At 48.6% G+C, this 12,731-nt stretch overlaps 1 protein-coding gene across 1 annotated transcript in view; it reads left to right on the top strand.

Moving 5' to 3' along the window:
- The first annotated feature begins 11,108 nt into the window (after positions 1-11,108).
- MAP3K11 (mitogen-activated protein kinase kinase kinase 11) overlaps positions 11,109-12,731 on the top strand; it is a 41,615-nt gene continuing 39,992 nt past the window's right edge. The window contains exon 1 of the mRNA XM_035099353.2: positions 11,109-12,558. Coding sequence (XP_034955244.2) covers positions 11,865-12,558 — 694 coding nt within the window. The 5' untranslated portion in view covers positions 11,109-11,864. The remainder of the gene's footprint in view (positions 12,559-12,731) is intronic.

The following is a 12,731-nucleotide window of genomic DNA, read 5'->3' as shown; positions in this document are numbered from 1 at the left end:
TGACTCAGGAGGGAAAGGACGAGCTCCTTTTATACACTCATGAACAGGAGTTGGGGGAAAGGATACATTAAGATTCTGGCGGGACCCAATCAGAATAAGGATCCAAGTGTGCTAACAAGTTATGGTAACCAATCGCAACTGTCACCGCACCCGTTTGAAATACCCTGGAGCGGGAAAGGTAGTTACAGAACTAGCAGTGAAACTCATGTATACATATTAGATCAATACATTACACTAAGGTTTTAGCGAAAAATATGGATGCACAGGCAAAAAAAGATTGGCAGATGGCCAGTGGGCTGACTGAGAAAAAGGTGAAGTACTGTACATGGAAATATGGTTAACAGCAAAAAACTCCAATATATTTCAAGATACTTATGTAAAGACATGGAAAGATATAAGAAAAAAATCTTGAGTTATGGGGAAGAATGAAACTCTCTCTAATGGGAAGAATTTTGACTATAGAAATGAATATTGTTGCCTAAAATACTATTTTTATTTCAAACCGCTCCAATACCGTAGAAAGCAGAACAAGATGCTTCAAATAATGGCAAAAATATATTTCTAGGTTTGTCTGGCAAGGGAATAAAGGGATAATTAAATACAAAATTAAAATAGATACAAAGAGGTGGATTTTCGTTGCTAGACGTACTGTTGTATTATTAGGCGGCTCGCCTCCCCTTCTGCCCCAAAGTGTGCTGCAGTGAATCAGGCCAGAGTCCAGCTTGCCACCCGGTTTCCCAGGCGCTGCTGCCCGCCTTTTGCCAAGGCAAGGAGAGACTCTTCAGGGAAGGCGTCTGGATTTTCCCTGGTTGGAGGGGGGGGGGATGAACCAGAGACTGGAGGGAACCCAAGCCCCAAAGTCTCTTTCTTAGATGCCTGGGGCAAGGGGAGGGTGGGGGGAGCTGGGAAAAGAGGCAAGGAAAGGGGATGGCTTTGGGCTCAGAGCCTGACTGATGAGCAGGGGGGCAGTGGCGTAGGAAGGTCAGGTGGTACCCGGTGCTGAAAATTTCTTGTCGCCTTCCCACACAATGAAATTATGAAAGGAAGGAAAAAATAAGATACTTACAGTTGCAAGTGTTATTTTCTGGTTTATTTACTTAACATTGTGAGCCTAAGCACTTAAAACCTTTTTTTTCCACGATGTGAATTTCTTATGAATGTTTTTTTTTTACTTAATTTTGCTATTTTGCAGCCTACTGTTGATGTGGGCTGCAGGAAGCTGAGGTGCTGTGTGAGTGCAGCTGCAAAAAAAAAACAAAAAAAAACAAGCACCAGTGCGGATATGCCCCCACTCTTAAAGAGCTTACCTAGACGAGCCAGTGGCAGAGGAAGGGGGATGCGGAGGGTGTGGACCGCCCCGAGTGTCAAAGATATGAGGAGTTTTTTTTTTAAAAAAAATGGGCTCACAAAACTTTTTAGTTCAGTCAACAAAGGTAACGAAGCACTGGGCACCACACTGCAGGGGCCGGCACTTACTCTGCCTATTTGGTAATCCAGACCGGCCCCTTTGGCTGCAGGAGAGAGAAGAAACGCAAGTTGAGGGACGCCTCCTGATGTGCTGCAGCTGTTCCCCACAATGAAATGGAAAGCCTCCAAGGAAAGAGAGCCCGCCACCATTCCAGAGAGTCTTACCATCAGAAAGTTCTTCCTAATGTTTAGTCTGAATCTCCTCTCCTGCCCCTCCCCTCTGGAGCAGCAGAAAACAAATTTGCAGCCTTCAGATATTGGAAGATAGCTCTCCTCTCTACTCTCAGTCTCCTCTTCTCCAGGCTAACATACCTGCCAAGTTATCCCTTTTTTAAAGGGAAATTCCATTATGCTGAATAGGCTTCCTCGCGAGAAAAGAGAAAACTTGGCAGCTATGCAGGCTAAACATACCCAGCTGCCTCAACTGTTCCTCATGTGGCTTAGTTTCCAGACCCTTCATCATCCTGGTCGCCCTCCTCTGCTCACCTTCCAGCTGCTCAATATCCTTCTTCAACTAGCCTGCACTAACTGGCAGCAGCTCTCCAGGGTTTCGGATGTGGGGGCATTCTCCCCCCCCCCCGAGATGCCACCCATGAATGACATACCTGCATGCAAAGCAGATGGTCCAATCCTGCACTATGGAGACCCCTAGTCTGCCTTGAAGGATGTGGGGATGGTCTCCCTTTGGAAATGGGGCTGCAGGAAGAAGGATGTGAAATGCTGACGTGAATCTGCCGAGAGAAAATGCAGCCTAGCTGCAGGCGGAGCAGCAGGTGCCTCCAAGTTCTGACAGTGGAGCATCACCTCTCAGGAGGGGCCAGGTCCAGGTGGGAGGGTTGCCACGGTGACAAGGACCTGCCCTCCTTTGTGACATCTCTTTATTCTCCCTTAAAAGCCACCGACTTGCAGGTGGCCATTGTGGGTTAGTAGTGAGTTGAGTTGAGTAGTAGAGAGAAGTGGTGGTGGTTGGAGACAATAAAAAGGTGTTCATTTGACTGTTCATTTGATCTTATTTGATTTATTACTTTTATTTTATTCATTTTATTTTATTTTTATTTTATTATTTTACTTTTTTATTTTAACACTTTTATTTTACTTTTTGTTTTTTATTTTCATTCCCCCCCCCCATTTTTATTTTGTGCACATTTGTGCACATTTTGTATATGTTTTGTATATATTCATTTTGTGCATAGAGGAGTAGTTAGGGGTAAGTATAGGGTTAGGGCTGGGCTTAGGCTTAGGGCTGGGGGTGGGGGTGGGTTCAGAGTTAGGCTTGGGTGGGCATTTTAGATAGTTAGCTAGTTTAGAGAGGAGGGTGGGAATTTTTCATTAACAAAATGTGCAGACTGTAAGTAGCATTCCTTTGCTTTCTCTTGGTCTCCGGGGGGGGGGGGGGAAGAGTCCTGGGGTCCCCTGCACAGCCTTAGCTCTCTGAAAATCAACTCTGCCAGTCTTCTCCAGAGAGCTCAGCTCCTTCACACTCTTTCCCTGCCTTCCCCTTTTCTCTCCCCTCTCCTCATTTATGTTTGCTAGGACATTTCTAGCCCACTTTCCTCCCAGGAGCTCAAGGTGGCCTCCATGGTTCTCCTTGCCATTAACTGTTATCTTCACAGCAGCCCTGCAAAGTAGGCTAGACTGGCCCAAGGTCCAGCTTCATGGCTGAGTGGGGATTCGAACCCTGCTCTTCCAGGTCCTCGTAGTCCAGCCCTCCAACCGCTAAACCTCTGCCTGGCTCCATTTTGCATCTCTCCAACTGCCCTACGACATTGACCTTCTCCCCCTCCTAGGGGGTCTCCTTCCTCTCCTCCAGGAAGGGCAGGGCTGTCCTAAGAAGAGGAGGCAGAGCAGCCCTTTAACAGCTGGCAATGCTTCTATTTCCTTTGGGCTGGAGCTCTTGAACCCAGAGCATCTGGGGCCTCCTTTCTCTCTCTGCCAGCCCTTCATGCTCTGGGCTGCCTCTTTCCAGCTCTGGTGATGCCCTTTCAGGCCACTGAACTGCAGAGAGACGGAAGGAATTGGGCCAGACGCCCCTCTTCACACACAAACACCCCCCAAGAATTGGGGCTGCCGGCTTCTGAGTCTCTCTCTCTGCTTGTCTCTTCTAGGTTCAGGTGCTTAAGACGCCTGATCAGCTGCAGCAACAGGGTGGCCCCCCCTGCAAGGCCCAGAGCAGCCCGTGGCGTCAGGTGAGCAAGTGGCCCTCCTTTTTGGGACAGAGGAGGGCAGGAATGGGCTAGGGGGGCAGCTAGTCAAAAGATACACAGAGCCAGACGGCTGCATCCGACCCAAGGTCCATCTGAGCCAGCGTCTGGAAACCCACCCACTCCCAGCAACCACTCCGTTTTGTGGGGTCCAGTGGAGGAAGCAGGGGGCTGGGCTGGGGGGTGAGGTGGGGGGGGAAGTTGTCTGCAGGAGGGGCACCTTCCCTAGGGAGCCATGTTCTGGGGACAGGAGGCCAGGATTGGCCCCCAAGGCCTGGGGTGTCCCTCCCCTGTAGTAAGACTTGGAATCCAGGATAAAACTCTTGGAATGGCCTCTCCAGGGGCTTAGGGACAAACTCACCTGTCTCCATGACCTTATGTTTGCAGATGTGCTGGGGATCCACATCCCTTCCCTAGCGGTGAGTATTGGATAAAACGAGAGCAGGAATCCCTTAGACCTGCCCCCCCCCACTGCCTGGGCTCTTTGCCCCCCACTCTGCATTCTCAGGTGTGGAGGAACCTCCCACCCCACCCCACCCCTGAGGAACTGACAGCCTGACTTTTGCATTTCAGCTGCTGGAGGAAGATCAGCTATACCTCCTGGAGGTCATCCAGCTCGGCTCAGGGGGCTCTGAACCCTGAAGCGCTCCAAGCAGGAGACTGCCAAAGCCATTATGGTCAGTGATGGGTGGCGCGAGGGACCCCCAAGGGGAGGGAGGGGCAGAGAGGGGCTTTGGGGAAGGGCTTGTGCATTTGCTGGAGAGGAGGACCCTTCTGGCTCAGGGCATGGGAATGCCAATCCCCTGGAAAGACAAACCTGACATTTGGGGTCGGAGCCGTCCTCCGGAGACCCCCGGAAGGAGCTGGCTTTCCTCCTCTGCTCTCTTCCAACACATCTTTGGCCACTTGGAGTGCTTCAGGGATCGCCCCCTGAGCCTGCCCCTGGCTTTGGAGGCCCTCCTCCAGCTGAGGTGAGTAGGGTCTTTGGGGTGGGCGGTATTGCGGGTGGGGGGGCAGAACTCCAGGGGGAGCTCCGGGTGGGCAAGAGCAGGCAGGAGGGAGAAGGGGGTAAGGGAGGAGGCAGTGTCTAACCCCTCTCCTTTCTCCAGCTTCATGAGACCCCATTCAGCTGCGATATGGTCAGCGCTATCATGCATAGGAGAATGGAGGCTGTTCTTGGGGGCACAGAAAAGGAGGAGGACAAAGAGGTATGTCCTCTGCTTTGACTTCTCTTTGCACATCTCTTTCTTCTCACACCCTTGCAAGATTTAATATAGCATCCACCTCTCTCTCTCTCTCTCTCTCTCTCTCTCTCTCTCTCTCTCTCTCTGTAATATAATCTTTATTGGTTTTCCAAACTTCATACTTCCCATATACAGTCATACCTCGGTTTAAGTACGCTTCGGTTTGAGTGCTTTCAGTTTAATCCGGACCCGTCTGGAACGGATTAATCCACTTTCCATTACTTTCAATGGGAAAGTTCGCTTCAGGTTAAGTACACTTCAGGTTAAGTACAGACTTCTGGAACCAATTGTGTACTTAAACCGAGGTACCACTGTACAGGTAAGATATAGAAGGGGACGAGGCAAAGATGCCCCCTGTGTCATGACTGAAGCTGCATTTGAAATAGAAACTTCCTTAACACTATTATTTTAAATCACTCGGCTATACTAGATCGGAAAACAACAGATCTCTGCCTGCAAGGTGCTTACTAAGTAAGTGTGACAACATTAAGAGATGTGGGGGAAGAATTAGGCGTGGTTCAAATCTGTGCTCTACCATGAACAGCCCAAGCTGCATTAAGCAAGGAGCTCAAGTGACCTATGTCACTCCTCCCCCCATTTTATCATCACAACAACCCTGTGTAATAGGTTATGCATTCCTGTGCATGCTTGGATACGACATACTCATTTTATATTATTTATTTATTGTATGCATTGTACCTTTACTGTTTCTTTATTTCATATTCACATGAATTAATGTGGCTCACACTTTGGGGGGCTTTGGGTGGTGTATAAATAAAAAAACCATGCCATTATCATGCCATGTATAGGATGCATACATATACATGTATAGGATGCCTAGGATATGTTGCTGCATGTTGGTGTGCATGTTAGCATGGGGTGCTGCTGGGAGGGCTTCTGCACATTTGTGTTTGTGTGTGTCAGAGAGATGGAAAGGGAAGGAGGAGCTATCAAGACATCAGCGGATCAGCCGTCTCTCTGGTTTGACTTACTCTGCTCCCTTGCCCTGCAAGGGAAGATGTTTAGGACCGAAGGACGAGAGGAAAGTACGGATACATGGAGGCAGGTCCGCACCATACACTTAAAACACATCCAGATCTCATTTAAGGCACATGGCACCCCTCCCCCGCCCGAGGGGGAGGGGAAAACTTCAGTTCTCAGGATCCTTTGGGGGAAGTAATGTGCTTTAAATGCACTTTGTGTTTTAAATATACGGTGTGGATCTGACATAAAAGTTGTAAAGCAGCACAATATGAGACTGTGGAACATGTTTTCTGCTTACACAGTGTAAAAGTTAAGCCAAGCCCCTGAAGTTTTACAATTCCCATGCTTTTTGTTGCATGCATAAATATATGCCATAACTCTTCACATAAACATAAGGTTTCAACGTTCCTAGAATAATTGATTCCTAATAGTGAATGCTATCTAAACTTCAGTCTTTTTTTTATGTATAACGATTTGTATTCTACCGTCAAGTCTGAGAAGTGAAAATAAAGGCTGAAAAGCCTTGCCTGCCTGCCGATTCCGAATCAGATAGTAATAAATCACAGTAACATGTCAGAGGGGTTCTGTGATCTTGAAAACATGGGTTGTGACACCATATTCACCTGTCCGTGTGCCGTAAGGTATGAGATACAAGGGCAGAAAAGTGCACTGTATTTGTAGTTCCAGTTTACTCTGCCAAAGATTATCCCTTCAACAGGGATTTTAACAGAAACCCAATGTACAACGTGTTTGCTGGAACTGGCTGCGTGACTACAAGCCTTACTGGTCTGAAAAGGATTCCCACAACTAAAAGTGTACCTTCCCTTTTTGCTCTGTGGAGATGCCTGGTCTGAAGAGGATTCCCACAACTAAAAGTATACCTTCCCTTTTTGCTCTGTGGAGATGCCTGCATCTTAAGTGCTTTAGAATGCCATCATCTGTCCCCGCCAAGTCTCAGGCTGGTAGAAGCCCCAAATTGTCCTAGGTTTTGTGATGTCCAGCCCCACTTCAGCTTGGATGTATCGAGGATCAACCAGCAAAACTGTAAATAAATAACATAGAATCGTAGAGTTGGAAGGGAGCTTGAGGATCATCTAGTCCAGGCACCCCCAAACTGTGGCCCTCCAGATGTTTTGGCCTACAACTCCCATGATCCCTAGCTAACATGACCAGTGGTTGGGCAAGATGGGGATTGTAGTCCAAAACATCTGGAGGGCCGAAGTCCATGGGTAGGCAAACTAAGGCCCGGGGGCCGGATCCAGCCCCAACACCTTCTAAATCCGGCCTGCGGATGGTCTGGGAATCAGCATGTTTTTACATGAATAGAATGTGCCCTTTTATTTAAAATGCATCTCTAGGTTATTTGTGGGGCCTGCCTGGTGTTTTTACATGAGTAGAATGTGTGCTTTTATTTCAAATGCATCTCTGGGTTATTTGTGGGGCATAGGAATTCGTTCATCCCCCCCCCAAAAAATATAGTCCGGCCCCCCACAAGGTCTGAGGGACAGTGGACCAGCCCCCTGCTGAAAAAGTTTGCTGGTTGGATCTAGTCCAACCCCCTGCAATGCAGGAATATACAGCTGTCCCATATACCGTAGTGATTGATCCTACAACTTTGTGTTAACAGCAGCATGCTCTAACCAACTGAAATGAGTGCTAATAAATTCCCTTCTTTCTAGAAAGGAGAATTAGAGAGAGGTGATTCTCGAACAAAGATGAGCTGAGGGAATGTCTCACACTGGAATAGGACTAAGAGTGACTCCACGACTGGAGCAATAAAAGGAAAGGGACAAAGCCTAACCCTGAACTTGCTCAAACCAAAACAGCGCAGCCCAGCCCAGGCATTTGTATACAGGAAATCACTCACATGATCTGCTTCAGCCTTTCCTGTGTCTGAATGAAACCGGAAGAGCAGGGATAATAGCTCGTTTTCCCACAATTCCCTCCTTGATGATTGCCCCATCAATGCCCCAAGGCCACAGGTTCAAGGACTGCTGTGAGCTCTGTGCTATTTTCCAAAAAGCTATCAGAAAAGCTTGAGTCAAGGAAGCACAATCCTGCTGGAAACATCAACCCAGAAATTCTGCCCCCAAATGCTTGGGAATCTGGCAAGCAGAGGAGACATGGAGTTACTGCTTGATCAGTTTCAGAGAATGAGAAATGCCAAATCCTAGATGTGTGATCTCTCTTGACACATCTTCACTATGCTCAGAAGCATTAGAGGTTCCCATAAATTATTTTCCCTACCCCTTGTAATCACCAATTGTTATTTTTAGAATGTTCCAGGTCTGGGTTCATGCTCAATTTTTCCCTATTCCTTTCAGTATTTGATTGTAAGCCTGCAGGCTTCTTTTTTAAAGAAGAAATTCTGACAAAAACAGAACAATGAAGAACAGAACATAGGGTTGCCATATGGAGGTCCATTCTTAACCTGAAACTGTTCTTAACTAGAGGCGTGCTTTCGCTAATGGGGCCTCTTGCTGCCACTGCGCCGCCGGCACGCGATTTCCATTCTCATCCTGGGGCAAAGTTCTCAAAACGAGGTAACTCTTCCAGGTTAGCAGAGTTTGTAACCTGAAGCGTTTGTAACCTGAGGCGTTTGTAGCGCGAGGTACCAGTGTACAGTGGTACCTCTACTTACGAATTTAATGCGTTCCGAACACACATTCGTAAGTCGAAAAAAATTGTAAGTCGAATCCCATAGGAATGCATTGGGAGAAAAAAATTGTAAGTAGAAGCAACCCTATCTAAAAATTCGTAAGTAGAAAAAATCCTATCTAAACCGCATCCAAGATGGCGGACGGAGCTCCATTCGTAAGTAGAAACATTCGTAAGTAGAGTTATTCGTAAGTAGAGGTACCACTGTATTTCAAAAAGTAAAATTCCTGACACCCGCAAAGTTAAAATAGTGATTTTAAGTTTCCGCTGCTTTTTTGATCATGTGGCCATACACCTGAGTTTTCCCTGACATTTTGCCAATCCCCCCGACGCCATTTTTACACCCCAAAACAGGACATCAGGAATTTACCTGACGTATGGCAAGCCTACCTAAATATAACATAAACATAAAAATTACATACACCTACAACCTTTAGTTAAATCTCTCTTCTTCTTTACTTATGACTGGAATCCTCATTTTAAGGGTCTGTGGTATCACTTTATGCAATTCCACAGGTGGTCGGTCATGCATGGCTAGTGGTTGCCATTGATGTTCCTTTTGTGCTACGTATTTAATAAAGAGATGCCATGTTGCTTGTAACTTTTCTTCTGTCCTTTTGTCTTCTGTTCGTTTTTCGCCTTTTGTGTTATTTCCCCCTCAATACAATTGCCCAAGTTTGCTGGAAGCATTCAAATAGCAAGTTGTCTCTCAGATCCAGGGGTCAGCAAACTTTTTCAGCAGGGGACCGGGTCCACTGTCCCTCAGACCTTGTGGGGGGCTGGACTATATTTTGAAAAAAAAGAAGAAAAAAGAATTCCTATGCCCCACAAACAACCTAGAGATGCATTCTACTCATGTAAAAACACCCCACAAATAACCCAGAGGTGCATTTTAAATAAAAGGGCACATTCCACTCATGTAAAAACACGCTGATTCGCGGACTGTCCGTGGGCTGGATTTAGAAGGTGATTGGGCCGGATCCGGCCCCCGGGCCTTAGTTTGCCTACCTATGCTCAAATCTTTCTACCTTCTAGCTATTATCTTTTCAGCTTCAAGCATGTTCCAGATAGTAAGAATTTTAATATCCTTATTTTTTATCACCCCCCAACTGTTTATTGAATTTTTTGTTACATACAAAAACAGGTAGACACTGGGGGAAAACAGGCAAGTAACAAAGGGGACAGGGTATGTAATATACAGTGTTACAGAATGAAATAACAACAGCAAACAATACCAATCCTATATCACTGAGTATCAGATGATATTGAAATACCCCAACCATAATGTTTTATGTTCCCTTCATCAAATATGGGTAGCAACGTTATCCTGGGATTTAGGTCTAGTTTCTGACCCATGGTAAGTCCCGTTTCAGAAAATATTTTTTCTATAATTTCTGTATCTTCTTACAGGACCACAACATATGGAAATTGGAAACTGAGTGCCTCTCCAGCATAGTAGGCTATCAGTACTTGATATTCTGCTAAGACTGTGGGGAACCAGGTACCATCTATGAAATAATTTGGATGAAATTTCTCCCATTTGGGATGAAACGGACTGGTTTGGTATTGTGCTCCAAATTTGGTTTGGTTTATTCGATTTATTATATCTCTATGCTGTTTTCCATTCAAATGAATCCCAAAGCAGCGTACAAACAAGAACAAGAACAGAACATGTAACAGAACATCACAAATACAATGTAAACTGTATAAAATAATTAAGAAACCACCAGTGAAACAATTACAATTTATAGTCAACTTTATAGTCAGTTTCAGGCTCTAAGTCTTGTTCCCACAGTTTACAGAGTCTAATAATACTCATAGATTCTTGCAATATAGTCTTACACATTTCTGATACAGTCCACTTATCAGCGAAGGGCCCAATTTAGAAATAAACCATTATTTATTCAATTCAAGGCTGTTGGGAACCAAACCAGGAATGGTTAACCTGCGATGTCCAGATGTTGTTGGAGGACTCATAACTCTCATCAGCCCCAACTAGCCTGGCCAATGATCACCAATGATTGGACCGCAGAGCAAGGGGCACAGGTTGGCCATTCCTGCCCTAATCCATCCCACAGTATTCAGCGTGCCCCCCCCCCGCAAAAGGGAGCAGTGTTTGCATGCTCCCCCGATGTCCCTTCTTGTATATAGTATTTTCAATTGTGGACCTGGTCTCTCAGAGGAGGTTCAGAGGCTTTAGAAGTCTTCCTTTGATTGGCGTGAGCTGCAGGAAAGCGCAGAGTTTCGATTTTCACAGAACGCTGCGTCGGGAGAGAGAAAAAAACCAAGAGTGCTGTTGGACTCCAAAGCTTGCCCCGCGCCCCTTTTCACACCAAACGAAGCTGCTCCCCTGGGAAGGGAGACAATGGTTTTGTGTATCTCCTCCCACGAATCTGGAAAGCAAGAGCCCCCGCGTTCTGGAGGCCGGAGCTGACCCTTCGCTGGAAACACCCTTGCCTTTTGTTCCACCGGGGGGGGGGGGGAGGGAGAGAGAAAGAGAGAGAGACCCGCCTCCCCCGGGGCAGGCCGAGGAATTCAAACCCCTCCCCTGCCCTGCCTTCTCCGCCTCGCTCCGTCCGGCACTTCTGCCCAGGACCGAGCGAAGTGAAGGTACAAATCCCAGGCAGGCGCGCCATCGGGGCTTCCTCCTCGACGGGACGGGTTCCTTGTGTGACGGGGGTCCTGCCTGCCCTCCACCCGTCCCAGCGCCGGCTTTGAAACGGGGGTAGCGAGCGAGTCCTTTCCGCGGAGCCGGGCGCCGCTTCGCCTGGAAGCTTCGAGGGGAGGGACCGGACGGGACTGGATAAAGAAGCTGATCGCGGCGCAAATCCGCTTGGAGAGCCTCGGACGGAGGGTGCCTTGGGAGAAGAGCAGGCAAGACGCCAGGGTGGGGGCGGGGGACGACCACTATTGCCTACATCGGATCGCGTTGGCGAGTTCGACGGGGGGCCCCCCTAGCGAGTTCCCCGCCCGCTTGGGAGGAAACCGGCCGTGGGGAGCGGCCCCCTGTTCTCTGCGGGAGAGACTAGACGGGGCTGTCTTCCCACCCTTGGTGTGGGCGATGGAGAGCCTCTGACCCCTGATTCGTTGAGAGGAGTCTATAAACTCAAAGGGCTGGATCCTGCTTCCTTGACGGGAGGGGGTTTGGGCAGACAGGAGTGTTCACCCCACATCCCTGCTGAACGCCTCTGTCGCCCCCTGCATGGTCTCGATCCCGTGGGAAGTGGCGAGGAAGGCAATGTTAGTGACCTAGATCTGGGGGGCCTTGGACCAATGAGGCCCAGAGGACCCCAAGGAGCCCCTGGGAAGCATGTTTGGGAAGGCCCCACTAGTGGCCTGGGGGCCAGGTTCGCAGAGCGGGGCCCCCACGGCCTACGCCAACCCTGTCTGGACGGCGTTATTTGACTACGAGGCCGCCAGCAGTGACGAGTTGACCCTGCGGAAAGGCGACTTGGTGGAGGTGCTCTCGTGGGATGCCGCCATCTCTGGGGACGAAGGCTGGTGGGCCGGCAAGGTGAACGACCAAGTGGGCATATTCCCTTCCAATTACGTGACGCCCAAGACGGGGGGCTATGCGGGCCCCGAGAGCCCCCCTGAGGCCGACTTCCGGGACCTGAGGCTGGAGGAAGTGATCGGGGTCGGTGGCTTCGGGAAGGTGTACCGCGGCAGCTGGAAGGGGGAGTTGGTGGCGGTCAAGGCCGCCCGCCAGGATCCGGACGAGGACATCAGCACCACGTCAGAGAGAGTACGGCAAGAGGCACGGCTCTTTGCCATGCTGCAGCACCCCAACATCATCGCCCTCAAAGCCGTCTGCCTCCGCGAGCCCAACTTGTGCCTGGTGATGGAATATGCAGCCGGGGGTCCCCTCAGCCGCATGCTTGCGGGCCGCAGGATCCCACCCCACATCCTCATCAACTGGGCCGTGCAAATCGCTCACGGGATGCAGTACCTGCACTGTGAAGCCATTGTGCCCGTCATCCATCGTGACCTGAAATCCAACAACAGTGAGTAGGAGTGTTGAGCTTGGTGGTGGTGAGGGATTTGCATATATTTGCATATATTTTGCCTAAACAAATCTAGCTTGTTGGTTAGTTTGTGTCGAAAATGTGCATCCCTGCCTTTCGGCTTGAAATTGCTCGCTTAACGATGTTTTAAGATCAAACAGTGGAACGAAACG

Source organism: Zootoca vivipara, chromosome 17 (genome assembly GCF_963506605.1).
Source record: "Zootoca vivipara chromosome 17, rZooViv1.1, whole genome shotgun sequence".
Lineage (NCBI taxonomy): Eukaryota > Metazoa > Chordata > Lepidosauria > Squamata > Lacertidae > Zootoca > Zootoca vivipara.
The sequence above is the reverse complement of the archived record's forward strand: the minus strand, read 5'-3'. Positions and strand labels throughout refer to the sequence as shown.